Below are 18,993 nucleotides of genomic sequence, written 5' to 3'. Positions count from 1 at the left end.
GCTTTGCGCGGCCTTCTGCTCCTGCGACCCCACCTTGGATAAGCGAATGAAAATGGATGGATGGATAGGTGAAACGTCCTGCTGGGGCTGCTCCGTGGAAATCTTCTAGGGGGCGCTAACAAGCCCCCTTGTCACAAATCATATCAAATAACACATTTTAGGACTTTTGATGTGTGAGTTTTCAAGCATCCCTAGCTCCTTAAAAACAACTTCCTGTTTTATAGTAATAATGCGACGCCACGATGACAACGTTTAATGAAAACTCAAAAGCTTAATTTCTGAGTGTCATCAACGTGTTACGATTATTCTGAGCAAATCTGAGGCGGATCTGATCAACCTGCTACAAGGAGGACATCAGAATATAAAAATTGTCAAGTAGGTGGCGCTATGAGTATGATTCAAATTCCTCTCACTAGATTTGACTATATTGAGTTATAACAGTTTTTGTTGTTGTACAATTCATAAGAAATAATGGCAGTGTGAGATGGAATACCCTGATAAGCTATCGAAAGCTTGAACAGGGGCCCAGACATGAAGCAGATTGTATTTTAAAATCTGTTTATGATCATGTCTAGATTAAAGAAAATGTGTGTGTAATATACAGTAACATTTATAACCTACAGAACTCCTGAGACTAACCAAAAACCTAGAGACTAAATTAACCTAATGCTAACTACTAAATGGTCCCAAGTCTTTTATTCCATCAGTCTAACACTGGTTTCATAGGTGAGATAACATAAGTAGAAACATGTGCCAAGTGGAAATTACAGTACAGTGTAAATGGATACGAGTGTAACCGGTTTAGAATTTCCCAGCCGTTGAGGGTGTTCCTGCTTTAACATATTTCTGTAGTGATTGCTGCTTAAGGCTCTTTAAGTTTCACATTCATCTGCTGAAGGGAAAAAGTTTCTCTGAGCTCAACATACATCTCAGTTTAAGACTTGTCCGATCATGACTCTGACAGTAAAAATGCGGCAGGTGCTCCGTCCCTGCCGAGCCCTCTGTTTCTGTGCTCACGGTGTGCCGGTGTCAGACGGTGGGTCACTGCTGCTGCTGGCTGTATTTGCTTATGTGGTGTGATTGATTGCTGCTGGTTATTTATATTATTGTGCTGTATTTATTATGAATACAGTCCATCTGATGCTCGTTATGTTTTACCGTTTCATCACTACTACAAGTGCACCTGTAGCCAGTATCTCACTACCACTATCCTCATTCATATTTTAAGAAGCTACAAATTATATTCAGACACAAAATCCGCCTGAAAAGCTGCAATCAGAAGTACAGAAAGTTGTTGCATAGAGATGATACACCATCTCATGAAGTTGCATTGGTGTGAACCGGCAGGAACATTATAGAACTGTGTCACAAATCTTTGGTCTGAACTGGGCTTCAGTATATAATCACCTGAAAATAACTATCTTGTTTTTGTCACCTTAGAATGAGCCATTAATGCTTTCACAGGGAGCGGGTCAGGGGTGGGCTGGCCATAGGGAGGTTCGGGAGTATTCCCGAACGGCTGGTCTGTTCCAGGCCGAACCGGCTGGTGGGAACGTTTTTTTACCCCATAAAACGCAGCTGTGGTTGACCGCAGCAGCCTGCCCTCGCAGCCGCAGGTGGCAGTGGCACAGAGTGGAACGTCAGACTGGGTCAATCTCACCTACAGTAGCCCAGAATGGACAAAACAAACACTGGCTCATGATAGAGCCACTCACATTTTCACGTTGGCCGCCGTAGTTCTCCTACACACTTGGCACATGGTAGGAGTATTAGTTGATTGCAATTTTCAGCCTCACCATTAGATGGCACTAAATCCTACACACTAGACCTTTAAATGGTAATCAAACTATTATGTGCAACAACACAAGAAAAAGTTATTATTCAAAGCTTTATATTTTTTATTTTGATTTACTTATATATGGGAGCAATGGTGGAATATAATTAACTGCATTTACTCCATCTTTACCAGCAGCAACATTGAAGTGATGAACACATTAATGCATCAGTTAATATCATCCAATACTGTGATATACATTATTCTGATAAGATAATGAGCAGTTGTACTTTTGGTACTGCAAGTATATACTGATGTTGATACTATAACACTGACTGTAAAATTTTGAATGCAGGACTTTTACTTGTACTTATACACTGTGGTGTTGCTACTTTTACTTGAGTAAAATATCTGAGTACTTCGTCCACCACCACAGGAGAGGACTTAAAAGTAACATTGGCTGTGTTACAGTTAAAACTGACCTGATTCAGTTATTCAGTTTTTTTTTGTTTTTGTTTCTCTTTGTCTCTATCCCTCCTCCCTCGACCTTTTCTTTCCCACGCCCCTGCCCCTCTACCACACCCCTGACCCCACTCGCCAACCTAGAGAGTCAGGAATTCAAGAGGAGACGTGAAAAAAAGGAGAGCGAAAGGGGGGAAAGGGGATTAAGAGAAAGGGATAGTGGCAAAAAACAGGACTATTTGATCTGATGAATGGACACACACACCTCCAACCTCATGAACAGCCCCCCTTTCATTGGGTCTGGGGGTTGTTCTACATAGGAAAAGGAGCAGCATGTGGTGGCCTCCATCAGTCAGCCCCCTCTCAAGGGTCTGGGGGCGACTGAAGAAGGGGAAACCCCTGCAGTTTCATTTAACTTTTTATTTTTCAATCTGAGACCTGAACTTTTATTTGGTGTGTGTATTTAATTTCTCCTAGCTATTTGGGATCAGTAGGACCTGATAAGTATAAAAAACTAAACAGTGTTAACAATAATAAAGTCCCAATGTCCTCAAACAAGACGACAATAAAGTCCCAATGTCCTCAAAAAAGACGACAGTAAAGTCCCAATGTCCTCAAACAAGACGACAATAAAGTCCCAGTGTCCTCAAACAAGACGACAATAAAGTCCCAATGTCCTCAAACAAGACGACAGTAAAGTCCCAATGTCCTCAAACAAGACGACAATAAAGTCCCAGTGTCCTCAAACAAGACAATAAAGTCCCACTGTCCTCAAACAAGACAACAATAAATCCCAATGTCCTCAAACAAGACAATAAAGTCCCACTGTCCTCAAACAAGACAACAATAAATCCCACTGTCCTCAAACGAGACCACAACGAAGTCCCAATGTCCTCAAAATCCCACTGTCCTCAAACGAGACCACAACGAAGTCCCAATGTCCTCAAACAAGACAATAAAGTCCCACTGTCCTCAAACAAGACAACAATAAATCCCACTGTCCTCAAACGAGACCACAACGAAGTCCCAATGTCCTCAAATGAGATTACAATGAAGTCTCAATGTCCTTACTAATTAACATTGTCTTAGCTTATTACTGTTGCTAAAATTGGTCAAATTTGTTGCCATATCAAACTACAAACATTAATAATCATAAATAAACAAGTTTCAACCATAAAATGTTTTTACATGGATTAGTGTATTGTGGTCTACTTACCACTGGATGGCACAAAAATGTGTCCATGAACAAGGACAACAGGTCTAAGTTAAGTAGAATAAAGTATAAGGTGCAGTCAACCTCATATGAGGACACAGGGTGTCATGGAGTACACTGAATTAAATTTATAGAGGAAGACAGAGGGGTGAGGGTTATTTTTTAAATATTATAATATTTATTTATTTGTTTATCTTCCTAAAAAAATTATTTTTATTCATATATTTATTTATCTTTTATTTTTTTGGCTCATTTTTTTCCTTACTTAAGATTGCTTAATCTGTCTGCACCCGTGACTCATGCCCCCTTGTTTACAACACACACATACAAAGTAAAAACATAAACAATTAAAACAGATAAAACAACCAAACATTAACAGCCACACAAATATTGCAGAGTAGAGAAAACCCCCTTCATGCAGCACAAAAAGAAACTTTTCTTTTGCATCTTATGCTGAAGCTCAGCTGCAGCCTTCTGTGCTTTCCAAGACAAAAGACAAAAGAAAAGTGTCGGCACAAAGCTTTAGTACCGCCCTTTAACGCATCATTCCTCCAGTCCTTCCTCTGCGCACTTTCCAGGTTTTCAATCTAAGTGGAGCAAGTTCCCAAACTCCGTGCAAACTCTTAATCCGAGACGGAAATGTTTTGCAAATAGATCTTCGCACAGCAGAGGAAACTTTCACTATGTTGCTGCCCTGCAGACGCACCTCCAGGTTTGTCCTCACTTCACTCGGTCGTCGGCTCTCCAGATCTTATTTCCATGTTTTGGGTCGATCGAGATGTAACGTAGCGGCGTTCATGCCGGAGGCTGCGGGCTTTGAAGGCGTGTGGGACCGCTCAGCTCTGCAGGACTTCTCCGTGTCAAACAGTGAGAGCTTCTGGGCCGCTGCTGCGCGTCAGAGACTGAGCTGGATGAGTCCTTTCCACACGGTGCAGGACTGCGACCTGAGCCGGGGCAAGATCAAGTGGTTTGAGGGAGGACTGCTGAATGTGTCCGGTGAGATTATCTGCAGATTTAACAATAACACAATTTGTTTTTCCTGAAATAGTTGTGGTCATGAGAGTAAAGTGCTGCAGCCAGGTCATGCTCGGAGGCAGCAGACTGTGATTGTATTCTCTCCTGACACAGTTTTCCATGCTGCTTTTTGAGGAACACTTCTAAATACAGAACATCCGGAGACGGCGAAGGCATCATCATGTAAACCAATCTCTATCAGTTACATAAAGCCAAAAATACATTGAACGCAGCATGCTGTGTGTTTGTGTGTGTGTCTGGTTTCTTTATGGGCGCATGCAGTGAACTGCTTGGACCGCCATGTGCACACCTGTCCTGAGAGGGTGGCCCTGATCTGGGAGAGAGATGAGCCGGGGTCAGAGGTCAAGATAACCTACAGGTCAGCAAGTTGCATTTAATTTGAGTGTGTGTGTGTTATTCCTCCTTACACTTCAGGTTATGTAGTTCACTGATATCTCTTTACAGGAAGTTGCTGGAGATGACCTGTCGCCTGGGCAACCTGTTGAGGCGGCGTGGCGTGAGGAGAGGGGATTGTGTTACCATCTACATGCCTCCCTGTCCTCTGGCTGTGGCGTCCATGTTGGCCTGTGCCCGTATTGGCGCAGCACACAACGTTGTGTTTGCAGGGTTCAGTGCTGAGGCCCTCGCAGAGCGGATCAGAGATGGTGAGACAGTGTGACTGACCTGCTGAGGCTGCGTGAGACAGATTCAATTGTGAGGCTTTATTCTTTATTCAGGAAGTTGTCACCGCAGTAATGGCTACTCTTGGCTGCATGCCAGTCTGTCCTCTTCCCTCATCCATGACAGGCTGGCATGCGTCCATCCCCTCTACACTGCCCCTCATAGAGCAGTGAAGGACAAGACGGGCAGCTCTGTTTTGAACAAGCTGAATCTTATTAAGGTCTTGTTTCGACTCATTTTAGCAATCGTGTTATTAATGTGAACGGAGCATGAACGTGTTCCCTCAGGTGTGACCCCTAACATCTCTTTAACCTGCTCAAGAGCTACACCGTGCAAAGAGATGCACAGCCCTTGATGTGTCCTTAAAGCATGCCTGGAGCCAGATATCAGACCCTTTGTTTCAGCTTGTTTTTAGACCCTCCTGGGAAAAAAATCCTAGTTTGGGAAAAAGTTCAGGGGCGGAGCTAGACTCTCAGCACAGAGGGGGCTAAGCATTCTCAAGGGGCCCCTTCTAAAGGTCATATTAAAATTCACAGCTGTTTAACGGCTGATATATCCACAAACTGTCCCTTATTTAGCCAAGCGAACTTGTGTCTGGAAGCCTCTTTGTCAGAAAAGCTTGTGGCCAAGGAAGTCAAAGGTACAGTGTGATGGATTTAGGAAGGATATATTGGCAGAAATGGCATCTAATAAGTATGTTTTCTTCAGTGTATAATCGCCTTAAAATAAGAATCGCAGAGTTTGCGTAACCTTAGAATGAGCCGTTCGTACCTATATAGGGAGCAGGTCCTCATCCACAGAGTCTGCCATGTTGCACCGTCATGTTTTTACAGGATGGACAAACCAAACACTAAAAAACCTCTCCAACAGCTCCTTGTTCTCAAACACCAAACAGCTCTTCATAGGGCCATTTGCTTTTTTCATGTCAGCTGCCATAGTTAGCAGCCCCTCCACGACTAGCAGCATCACAAAAAATACTACTTTTTTTAACGTGAAACTGTTTTATTCAGTGTTTTTACTGGTTTAAATCAGTGGGTCCGTTTAATTTAGAGAATAATAGACCTCTGTGGATAATTCAGCTCCAGCTAAAAACCTCCTGAACATCTGGATCTTAAGACATGTTTTCCTCTACTATTTCCTTTGCTACAGTTTAACTTTGACGATAAATTGAAAAGTATAAGGTAAAACTAGCAATAACAATAGAATTAAAGATATATATATGTCAGCTGTCTGATTTTTATATGCTTCACATTTTCAGCCGAGTCCAGCACTGTCATCACGGTGAACCAAGGCGTCCGGGGAGGTAAGGTCATCGAGCTGAAGAAGACGGTAGATACGGCCGTTGAAAGCTGCCCGACTGTACAGCAGGTGTTTGTTGCCATGAGAACAGAGAATCCGGTTGCCATGACAGCCAGGGACGTTGCCATGGAGGAGGTGAGAGAGCAGAAAGCCGATTAGAAGTTGATTAAGATATTAATGCTGCACTCTGTCCCCTTCCCCTTGTGAGGGAAATTCTCCTCGCTGAAGAAGTGACGGACTCGGTGTGAGGAATCGAGTCTCTTTAATGCATGCAGCATGGAGAGAAGACCCAAGTGTTCTCTGACAACCTTCGGAATGTACAGACCTTTATACCAAACCAAGCTCTGACCCCAGGTTGCCCTCGATGATATCAGTTCATTTCCAAGTGTCTTTGATGGATCCAGTGTGAATATGTGAAAATGTTTTAAGTCCAGTTCTTGCCAGACTTGAACTCTGCAGAGATGCCTGTCACATTGCTGCTCAGCTGCAGACCCTGGTAATCACAGCTGTGGTTACCAGGCCAAGGATGAAAACAGCAGTCACAACACAGGGATGCATGGGTCCAGGTGTCTCTCTCAGCTGTCTGGATGCAGTCATCAACAACACCTGGTCTGGTCTAATCCACCGTGGCTGCTGCCAGTGTTGTCTTCTGAGATCTTTGTTGAAGTTGTTCCGCTGTGGCTCTGGAAGGGCAGCTTTGACTTTAGAAAAGATGAACTTCAGAACATGGTTAATTGCACAATAGTGTTAAACTTTGCATCACTTGGATTTGATGCTGTGTCAACCAGTTCCAGACAGGGATGTGGTTCTCCATCTTCAGCTGTGGAGAGTAATGTTGATTAGTTAAAAAATTGCACCGCTTCAAGGTAACAGTAGACATGGTCAGTGATATAATTGCCAATGTAGTAGTCAGGTGAGCAGTTTTTGTCTGTAGAAGTTAATATGTCAGTCATGGCCAAATGTCTTCCCCCTGATTGATGTCATACAGGGGTTGGGAGATCTCCACGAAATTATGAATCCATGGACGGCAATAGCCTACTAAGCCCAAAAAGGACATCATTTGGTTTTTCGTGCACGGCTTTGGAACATCCAAGATTGCCTGGATGCGGTCTGGACCCAAATTACGACCCTCTGGAGTGATAATATGGCCAAGATAATGCGCTGATTGAAACTTTGTGACCATTTTCAGCCTAAAAGCAGAGACACGGTGTCAGCCTTGCAATTTTCTTGTGTGTTGGAACACACTAAAGCCTACTTCACATTACATGATTTTCACCCCGATTTTGCGTCGCGGAGACTATCGTAATCTTTTGAGTGTTCATACCTGGCGACGTGCGTTTCTGTCATCGGGAGTCTCGCAAACTGTGTTACGACCTGTGTGTGCACACCACACACCCCAGATAACGCGGTGACGTCACCAAACTATGTTTTTTTTTTTTTTTTAACTTGGAGGCGACACATTGTAAAGGCATGGGTATTCTTCCCAGTGTTGAATCAGATCTACCTCCAGGGCCTGGGTACAAACAGGCCCAAAAAGTGACCTGACTCACTGGGACAGATGTGCTTATACCTCCAATGGGCTTATCATCCACACAAAATTCACAATCACACTGATCTTCCCATACACGTATGGTCGGATCTTATCAGGCATACACTACCTTTGAGCAAGTCATTCAGCCAGGTGGTTTGTATGACACATTCACTCCGAGCAACGAGCCCCTATAGTACACAAGTGTGTATACTAGACACTGAATGAGCCACCACAAAGTTTATTCTTTATAGACTTATTTCACATTAATTCATACATACGCCCAACACTTGGGTCTTCTCTCCATGCTGCATGTATTAAAGAGACACCGAGTCCATCACTTCTTCAGAGAAGAGAATTTCCCTCACACCCTGCATAAGTCAAGATTTTTAAAATGTTAGTGAGCAAAATGCATTTTACTTTATATTCTAAAGTTGTATTTCTTGCTGTAGTTACTAAGTGTGACTTGAAGAGAAAATAATTAAAGCCATTGTGTCTTGCAGGAGATGCTGAAGGAGGACGTGGTGTGTGAGCCAGCTGCCATGCACAGTGAGGACGTCTTGTTCCTGCTTTACACATCAGGCAGCACAGGGAAGCCCAAAGGACTCGTCCACACTCAGGCTGGATACCTGCTGTACGCTGCACTCACACACAGGGTAACCATCAACCACAGCCGGCATCTGCGTTATCACACATGAAGAGGGACAAGTATTATTTATCATTATGGACTTGGACGGCCAAAATAGTGATGGGCAGACAGATTCTTTCATTGAGGTTGATCCATGTAAATGTGTCGAACCTCATGAGTTTTGCAAAATGTGGTGTCAGTTTCTCAATGACGTTCCATTAACCCTTAAAGGCCTAGAACAATTTTGGTTTCACCTGACTCTCCTGTATTTATTTTGATTTCATTCTAGAAGTCAACATCAAGTGCCATACATCATTTTACTCAACCTGACGTTTCAGTCTCATTTAAGTCACAGTTTTACATTTGCTTTGTCTGATAATGGATACATTAACATATTTTTTAAAATTCCCAAACTTCACAATGAAAAATAAGTTACATTACTCGCTTATTTTCTCCAAATGGATGGATCTGCTGTCTGTACTCCTCCTCGCTGCACCACCTGCATTGGAACCTGACGAGGATCCACCTCAATGTCGCAGACGACTCGTTCGCAAAAATTAACTCCAACACCTACTCGGTTGTGCCTCAACATTTTGCGGTCTTGCTTTGTGCTCTGTCATGCTAATCTTTCATTTTTGTGTGTTTTCATGCCAGCAAACACACCTACATCGTCTCAGTTTCCCTCCGTGTTTGTTCAAATTTCTGAAAAAATAATACCGCAACTATTGTTGATTGATGGAGTAGATGATGTCTTGGACCACCATAGTGAAATTTTGAACCAACTGGAACATGGGGGGTGGGACTAAGCATTCACGGCCATTGCTGTTTGACTCAGAGGACGAAACTACGTGGGTTTCCTTGGCGAATCAATGCTGCAGAATATGACTGTGTAATCACGTTCTCTACGGAGGCTCTGAATGTCCAAACAAGACATGATGTCAAAAAGCTGAAAAAAGCAGAGATTCTCCACTTTTTAAAGCACGTGGGAAGGATTAACAGTTCAAAAGTTATTTAACATTGAAGAACAAAGGCTATTTGTAGCCACAGGTGGCTGTCTCGGCCTGTGAGGGTACATGCGCCTTTCAAAATACCCAAGGTCACCTTACAGAGCAAAAAATAACATACAGAAAAGAGACATGAATTGGGCAGACACTATGCTGTTTAAAGGAGTTCGGGGGGGTTAAGTCAGTGGTAGAGTGCATGCACCTGTTTAAATAGGTGGGATTGGTAGGATGTTGTGCTGTCAGACTTTCGAATGTGTGGGGGTAGGAAGTTCCAGAGCCTGGGAGCATTGCAGCTGAAAGCCCTGGCACCCATGGTGCTGAGGCGTGAGGAGGGAATTGTCAGGAGACCAGCAGAGGAAGAGCGCAGGGAGCGGGAGGGGGTGTACTCAAATGTGGTATTTGAATAATCCGGAAAATGAGTTGCTGTTTATATTTGTCACCTGATTGTTTCCTTTGCTCTTCCTTGAACGCAGCATGACGCCATAAAAGACTTCTTCTTTGTCCATGTTGTTTCCACATGACAACTTCAATCTCATGAACGCACCAAAGTTGGAAGAACAATATGAGGAGTATGTGGGTGCACGGTTGGCCTTGGTTGGCGAAAGTCTTGACTCGAGTCGGATTTAATCGGTCCCCCCTCATTCATTAAGTGCTGCTGCTGCACTAAGTTACAACACGTCAAGGATTCTTGAGCATCCAGATGTTCGACAAGCGAACCTGCTACACACCAGATACTAAAAAGAGTCATTTAAAAGATTTAAATGCTCATTTTCGGCCATTACTAGGCCATCCATAATCCTGTGTGAAATCTCAGCATGATCCCGGCATGAAGTTGGAACTACACTTATGTCTTGAATGTCTTATTTAGGAGTATAAAGGTAACAAAATACTGTATCTTCTTCTCTTTTTATCTAATCGTCCCATCAATCTTCCCTCTCCTCGTCAGTATGTCTTCAGCTACCATGATGGAGATGTGTTTGGCTGTGTGGCAGACATTGGTTGGATTACCGGACACAGTTACACTGTCTACGGGCCGCTGGCCAACGGGGGAACCACTGTCCTGTTTGAGAGCACTCCCATTTACCCTGACCCAGGTATGAACATCAGCGAATGCATGACTGTATCAGAGTGGTCATCAATCCGAATCTCAAAATGATAAATGAAAAACTTCCTAAGACGATTTTTATTAGCACTAATGTTATCATCATAATGATGTTTTTATGATGATGTTAACAAAGTTTTATGTGTCTTTGTGGAGTTTGTTGGCAGATGTCCTCTAAGTATTGGAGTCCTTTGCCAAGAGCTCTGCGTGCTCATGTCTCTGTCTATGAATAAGTGTTTACAGTTGAACTTGAACTTGGCCATACCTCCACACTAAACACACTAAAATTAGGACTTCTGTATACACAGTTGTCATGTGGGTCAGCATGCACTCGCTGTTATTGTCAAGAACAACATTAAGGATTACATTTGTTATGTTAAGTCTGATTTAGGGTCATCTCTGTTTACTGTTTTAGATTTTCAGTATTCTCTTAAAACGTGGTAGTGCATCTCTATGGACCAATGCTAACTTTACAATGTTTTGTTGTTCACAGGAAGGTACTGGGAGATGGTGCAGAGACTTAAAATAAACCAGTTTTACGGAGCTCCCACAGCGCTCCGCCTGCTGCTCAAGTACGGGGACCAGTGGGTGCACAAATATGACCGCTCTACCCTGAAAACCCTCGGCTCTGGTATGCCAAACATGATACTTAGAAATACTATTATTATCACAAGAGCTTACCATAAAGGGAAACCCGGTTCATATCTGTGTCTAGAAGTGATCACATACTCAGTTTAACCAGATTATCTGCACCTTTTTTGGGCAGTGAAAACAACGTGAATTTTTAGAATTATTTTGTCATGTTCCCGGTCTAGGGGAATCTAGACATAACATGCTGTGACTCCCCACTCTTCCCACTCCCAAGGAAGGCCAGTGGTACAGTATCTCAGACAACAAAGAAAACAGTTTATTTGTCTTCAGAGTCGAGCAGTGCCCAAAACAAGAAACAAAAATAAAGTAATGCACCCTAAACTTACCTAGCAAAAACAAATGTGAAATAACAAACCATTTCCTAACTTAAACTTCTACCATATGAAACAAGAGAAAAGGACATGGCAATCCATTCATCCATCTTCATCCACTTATCTGGGGCCAGGTTGCAGGGGCAGCAGGCCAAGCAAAGCACCCCAGACATCCCTCTCCACAGCAACACTTTCCAGCTCCTCCTGGGAGACACCAAGGCGTTCCCAGGCCAGACGAGATATGTAATCCCTCCAGCGTGTTCTGGGTCTGCCCCGGGGCCTCCTGCCAGTGGGATGTCCTTAGAACACCTCCAGCTGGAGGCACCCAGGAGGCATCCTGATCAGATGTCCAAACCACCTCAACTGACCCCTTTCGACATGAAGGAGCAGTGGCTCTACTCAGAGCTCCCTCCAGATGTCCGAGCTCCTCACCCTATCTCTAAGGCTGAGCCCAGCCACCCCACAGAGGAAATTCATTTTGGCTGCTTGTGTCCGCGATCTCATTCTTTTGGTCACTACCCAGAGCTCATGACCATAGGTGAGGGTTGAGATGTAGATGGAGCAGTGAATCGAAAGCTTTGCCTTACGGCTTGGCTCCCTCTTCACCACAACGATCTGGCGCAGCGCCTGCATTGCTGCAAAAGCCACACCAAACCGCTGATCCATCTCATGCTCCATTCTACCCTCACTCGTGAACAAGACCCCGAGATACTTGAACTCCCTCACTTGGGGCAGTAAATATCCCAGTCCAGAGGGGGCAATCCATCGGTTTCCGGCAGAAATCCATGGCCTCAGATTTGGAGGTATTGACTCTCATCCTGACCGCTTCACACTCGGCTGTGAACTGACCCAGTGCCTGCTGGTGGTCACGGTGTGATGAAGCCAACAGAACCACATCATCTGCAAAAAAGAGAGAAGGGCTTCTCACTCTTACTAAAACTACTTAAAGATGCTCTATTTACAGTGCAAAGCCAGTACAAAACTCACCTCACCTACTCAAAACTGACCTAAATACTTTCCTAAATAACAAAGTTATCCAGAACACACACTAGTTAACAACGTTGTACGTTTTTGCCTGCGGGTACTTACAAACAAAATCTACATTCACAGAGCAAGTGCTGGATTTGTTGGAAGCAGTAGAAGGAAAAGGAGGGAAGAGTATCTATCAGCTGGCGTTTAAAAATCTTCTGTCATGCACTGGACCAATCCGGTGACAGCAATCTCTGCAAATGGTTCAATCAGCAAAGCCTCACCTGGCTGTTAACATACAGTCACACTCATACACGTGCACACACTCTGAGGGGAGGAGAGACACATCACTGACACACAGACATCCTTGAGACAGATCAAGCGGCAACCTTCAGGGCTGACGACTGAAGCCAAAAACTGCAGTTCATCGACTGGCCACTGGGGGCTGGTTGCAAACAGAGCAAAGTCCCATAGACCCCCATGTTAAAATGACAGATTTTTCTTGTACAAATATTGGACAGATAATCATTATTATTATTTTTCCTGTCTATGAGACAGATCAGTGAAAAAATACAAACGCATATGTCCAAAGATAACGACCTGGGCCACATTAATTTATACACTTCATCTATATATTTTACAGAACTACTTCCCAGTTCAGTTTCAGCCTTACATACGTACCACAGCCTTGCATGAACTCAGCTTTTGAATGCGACACAAAGTAGAATGTATATAGTATGAAACAGACACTTCTGGCTCCCACCTCAAAGTAACCTGGTCAATATAATTGGGTTAAGATAGATTTTGATTAGCATAATACACAGTAACCTTAAGTATGACCACAAATAGGACCAGGAGTGTAAAAGTTTAATGGAATTTTCTTTGCATGTGCTAATAATGTTAATATTTAAAAGCTGATGTCACAAAGGTATTCACAGTACATTGTCTTGTTTGGAGAGCTAGTGGTTGACAAATATCAATATAATATATCAATATCATCCTTTTTTACTTTAATGAGTTAGCATGCATTGACTTTATCTAACCCGTCTTCTAAACCAGCTGGCACTTATCAAACTCATATACAGTATGTACACACACACACACACACACACACACACACACACCCAGAGTGTAAAGACACATGTGAAGCATCACTCTGACAGTTGACTACACAAATTCCTTTCCTTTGAGCACACACAATACTGAAGGTTTATTGAAAGCCAAGCCTGGCTGGTATGTCAACATGCCATAGCAAAGCCCAGCGTACAAGGAAATCAAACACACACACACCTGTTTCCTTGTATCATGAAGCTTAAGTGTTAAAACCAAAGCTCAAAGAATGTAAATCCACCTCCTAACAAACAGAGACAACCTTTTTACACGTATTTTCTTCAGTGCACCATTGAACATTGAAAAATGTGCACTGGACTGAAGCAAGTACTCAGTATATAAATACATTATCTCATTAAAGTTGTCCTTGTCTGTGTGCAGTTGGCGAGCCCATCAACACTGAAGCGTGGGAGTGGTATCACAGAGTGGTTGGGGACGGACGCTGTCCTGTGGTGGACACCTGGTGGCAAACGGGTAACTGGAAATACAGTGTGGGAATTATAAGCTGCTTGTCAACACGGACACATTTAAAGGGATTGTTCAGAGCTTTTGAGGTGGGGTTGTATGAGATGCTTATCCATAGTCAGTCAGTATGTTTATATGACATTAGAGAAAATCGATTTGTTGTGTTAGTCTGACTAAAACTAGACTTTTAAAATAAATGTAAACATGTTAGTTTGATTAAAATCGTACTAAATTGAATTTCTCAAAGTTGGATAATGCGATTGGGAGTCACATTACTCCTGCAAGTAAGTCAGTCAGAGCCAAACTGGCCAAGGCGCTCTGTGCATGCTCCGATTTCTTCTCCGAACTTTGACTTTGAAGTCGAATAGCATTAATTGGTAACACAAGAAGAAGCCAGTAAAAACATGGTGGTATCTACATTTGAGCAGTGCATTTTTGGACGGACAAGGAGAGACAGTTCATACTGTCAGCTGAAAGAGTTAAATATTTTAAAAAACATGGATAGGAGGAAAACGTGGAATGGCGACCTGTTCAAAAAAGTGGCGGAACAGCTGGACGACACTCGATTGTTTGGGCCGTGATGTAAAAGGTCAACCAGAAAAAGATTTAATTCAAAAATGCTGAAAAGAGGCATATTGCCATGTATCGTAGTGAAGTCTGACCTATTTTGGCCAACATATTTTACCCACACACACACACAAAAAAAAAGAGACTTGAAGTGTACGCTATATTGAGAAAATTTCACAACTTTTCCTTGCCGTCAGACAGACCTCTCCGATGGGGAAGCCAATAACAGCTTCAGTTCTCCATTTGTGCTCTTATCAAAGCCACCAGACTCCACTTACAAAAACAGTAATTTTAGCTCACTGAACACAGGAGCACGGGAACACACGGTAGATTGGTAGATTGTTTGTCACTGTGCAACTTTAGTGAAACCAGGCTAACTATTTAAAACACAAAAATTACACGAAAACAGAAACAAACTAACTGATCAAGGCAGCAGTAGAACAGCAACTCCCGTGTTCAGCGATGTTAAATCACTAATTTTCATAATGGAGTCGGTCTGACTTAAGGGTAAAACAGTGAAATAATTCTAAATGTAACATTCACTTTAAAGTGATTTTTTAGGTGGAATATTTTTTAGTTAACTAAAATATGTTTTGCTGCTGCCCCCGTCCACAGCTGTACATTGCTTAGCTTCCATGATGGTATACCTGCCGGCTCCTCCAAACTGGGGGCATGCAGATCACCTTCTACTGCAGATAATACAAATTATTCGTTGTTTAACAATCTCAGCAGTGATGGAAGAATTTATTAATGACATTTTTTATAATCAGTTGGGTCATTTGTTGTGTACAAATCCTACAAAACCAGAAAATTGTGAGTTGATAATTGTATCAATTCAAACTTATCAAAAGATAAGATGAGATGAGATACGATTAGATAAGATAGGATAATCCTTTATTTGTCCCACAATGAGGAAATTTGCAAGAGAGACAGACTGAATGGCCGATTTTACATTATTGACTGATGTAAGGTATAGATATTGCACAATTAACAATACTGATATTGCACCTGAGTGATTGGTCGTAAAATATCAAATTTATTGCGCATACATTCAACCAAGTTTTGTGCCATGCTGCAAGTCTTACCGCAGCATTTCACAGCTTGTTATGGCAGTAAATCTTCCTTGACCGCAGCCACGTCTACAGGCACTAAAACGGCCCGTCAGTCAGTCTTAAAGGGGAGAGCAGCCCGCTCTCCCCCTCCAAAAGTAGCAGTGTTACATAACATTGCTCTGCTCAAGTGCACACATACATGCACTGTATGTATGTGTGTACTGTACATGAACACACACACACACACACATACACACACACACACACATGCATAAAAGGCGGGAAAATTTCCACCCCTCTCGGCTCGTGTATCAAACCAGATGTTTTCCTCTCAGAGTTGAGCATATGATTTTAGGAGCAGAGGCATGAACTTAATCTTAACTTCAGCCTTTTTTTCTTAATATTGCATTATAAAAAACATTATTAACACCATGTAGAAAAATGAGTTGGGAATCATTTCAACTCTGCTTTATGTTTGTCAAAATGCTCACATAAGCCAGGAATAGTTTGGATACATTTTAACCACAGAATGCAGATGTTATAACCATAGCTGCCAAAAGATCCATGTTGCAAAATGGGTCGCAGTCATGTAGAATCAAATCAGTCTTTGTACTTCCCACAATCAGATCGACCTCCAGCCAAACACATGCAAAATAGAAATTCAGTTTTCAATTTGTCTTTATATCAAACACAGAGAAATAGCAAATAAAATTGTTTGTAAAAACTATGATTTGTGAAAGTAGTTGTCGTCTTGAGATTTCCTGCCCTCCCCAGTGATTATTATATAACATACCAGAGTGTAATAATGACTGTTAACTGACTAAACTGTGGCAGAGTACATTACAGTGACAGTATAATTACAGAAATTGCACTGGGTGTGACACAACAAACTTGTCCTTCATCAGCAGATAACCTCTGATGTGACTGCAAATTACAACTATTCCTGTACTAAAGTAGCTTATGTCGGGATATAATGACACCATGTTTGAAATCAGCTGTTTTCGCTAATAAAATCAATTTTGAGGATGAACACAGGACCCAACTGACACTGTGCTTCATCCTCAGTCCCTCCAAATTAGATTGAGTAATGACCAAATGGACCAAAGCTGCGTTAATTACCATACAAATGGCAGAAATCCATAATTAATGGATGATAATTAAACATTAGAGCATCATGAGCTTGAGAATTACAGACACAGATATGACCCAAATACCCTACTTCAGTAAAAAGGATTATATTATGTTATTTTCCTGGACCAGTGTTTCCAATTAGGACTAAGTGGCATTATTCATAAATGCCATTTGGTTGATCTGGGAGCAAGTAGCCTGTTTAGAGAGAAAATTAGATTTTGATCCGCTGTTGGCATACGGCCTTCATGTTGGATCATACTGGACGAGAGAGGTGAGAGGATACTGCAGGACGGGACATTTTTATGGCATACTAGATTTGGGAATTTGTTTATGACATTTTTATGATATTTTAGTGGCATATTATAGTAAGATTTTTATGGCAAATTATATGACTTTTGTGCCTACTATATAATTCAGTCCTTTTTTTATTTCATAAGACTTGGACTAATTAATGGACGATTATTAAACATCAGAACATCATGAGCTTTAGAATTGCAGACACAGATATGACCCAAATACCCTACGTCAGTAAAAAGGATTGTATTGTGTTATTTTCCTGTACCTGTTTTTCCATAATGTCGTAAAAAAAAATAGTCAGAAAAAGTCATACTATCGTATGCCATTCCAAAGTCACAGAAAATTGTGTGAAATGTCATTGAAATGCTAGATAGTTTATTATATCATCCAAAATCATGAAAAAATGTTATAGTATAACATGATGTCCATATTCATGAAAAAATGTCATAGTATAGTATGTCGTCTCAAATCATGAAAAAACGTCATAGTATAGTATTTCGTCTCAAATCATGAAAAAAAGTCATAGTATAGTACGTCGTCTCAAATCATAAAAAATGTCATAGTATAGCATGTCGTCCAAAATCATGAAAAAATGCCCTAGTATAGTATGTCGTCTCAAATCATGAAAAAACGGCATAGTATAGCATGTCTTCTCAAATCATGAAAAAACATCATAGTATGTCGTCTCAAATCATGAAAAAACGTCATAGTATAGCATGTCGTCTCAAATCATGAAAAAATGTCATAGTAGTATGTCGTCCAAAATCATGAAAAAAATGCCATAGTATAGTATGCCGTCTCAGATCATGAAAAAAAGTCACAGTATAGCATGTCGTCTCAAATCATGAATAAATGCCATAGTATAGCATGTCGTCCAAAATCATGAAAAAATGTCATAGTATAGTATGTCGTCTCAAATCATGAAAAAATGTCATAGCATAGTATGTCGTCTCAAATCATGAAAAAACATCATAGTATGTCGTCTCAAATCATGAAAAAACGTCATAATATAGTACGTCGTCTCAAATCATGAAAAAATGCCCTAGTATAGCATGTCGTCCAAAATCATGAAAAAATGTCATAGTATAGCATGTCGTCGAAAATTATGGAAAAATGTCACAGTATAGTATGTCGTCCAATATCATGGAAGAATGTCATAGTATAGCATGTCGTCCAAAATCATGAAAAAATGTCATAGAGTAGCATGTCGTTTCAAATCATGAAAAAAATGTCATAGTATAGCATGTCGTTTCAAATCATGAAAAAAAGTCATAGTATAGCATGTCGTCCAAAATCATGAAAAAATGTCATAGTATAGCATGATGTCCACATTCATGAAAAAAAGTCATAGTATAGTATGTCGTCCAAAATCATGAAAAAATGCCATAGTATAGTATGTCGTCTCAAATCATGAAAAAACGTCATAGTATAGCATGTCGTCCAAAATCATGAAAAAATGCCATAGTATAGTATGTCGTCTCAAATCATGCAAAAACAGCATAGTATAGCATGATGTCCATATTCATCAAAAAAAGTCATAGTATAGTATGTCGTCTCAAATCATGAAAAAATGCCATAGTATAGTATGTCGTCTCAAATCATGCAAAAACAGCATAGTATAGCATGATGTCCATTTTCATCAAAAAAAGTCATAGTATAGTATATCGTGTCAAATCATGAAAAAAGTCATAGTATAGCATGTCGTCCAAAATCATGAAAAAATGCCATAGTATAG

The 18,993-nt window shown here is 41.4% G+C and overlaps 1 protein-coding gene across 1 annotated transcript in view; it reads left to right on the top strand.

Annotated features, from left to right (window-relative positions):
• The first annotated feature begins 3,989 nt into the window (after positions 1 to 3,989).
• Positions 3,990 to 18,993, top strand: part of LOC126398447 (acetyl-coenzyme A synthetase 2-like, mitochondrial) — a 19,675-nt gene continuing 4,671 nt past the window's right edge. Inside the window, exons 1-8 of the mRNA XM_050057797.1 lie at positions 3,990 to 4,445; positions 4,746 to 4,842; positions 4,929 to 5,128; positions 6,403 to 6,578; positions 8,475 to 8,627; positions 10,550 to 10,697; positions 11,199 to 11,336; positions 14,128 to 14,220. Of these exons, the coding sequence (XP_049913754.1) occupies positions 4,133 to 4,445; positions 4,746 to 4,842; positions 4,929 to 5,128; positions 6,403 to 6,578; positions 8,475 to 8,627; positions 10,550 to 10,697; positions 11,199 to 11,336; positions 14,128 to 14,220 (1,318 nt within the window). The 5' untranslated portion in view covers positions 3,990 to 4,132. The remainder of the gene's footprint in view (positions 4,446 to 4,745; positions 4,843 to 4,928; positions 5,129 to 6,402; positions 6,579 to 8,474; positions 8,628 to 10,549; positions 10,698 to 11,198; positions 11,337 to 14,127; positions 14,221 to 18,993) is intronic.

The sequence above is a fragment of the Epinephelus moara genome, chromosome 12 (assembly GCF_006386435.1).
Source record: "Epinephelus moara isolate mb chromosome 12, YSFRI_EMoa_1.0, whole genome shotgun sequence".
Lineage (NCBI taxonomy): Eukaryota > Metazoa > Chordata > Actinopteri > Perciformes > Serranidae > Epinephelus > Epinephelus moara.
The sequence above is the reverse complement of the archived record's forward strand: the minus strand, read 5'-3'. Positions and strand labels throughout refer to the sequence as shown.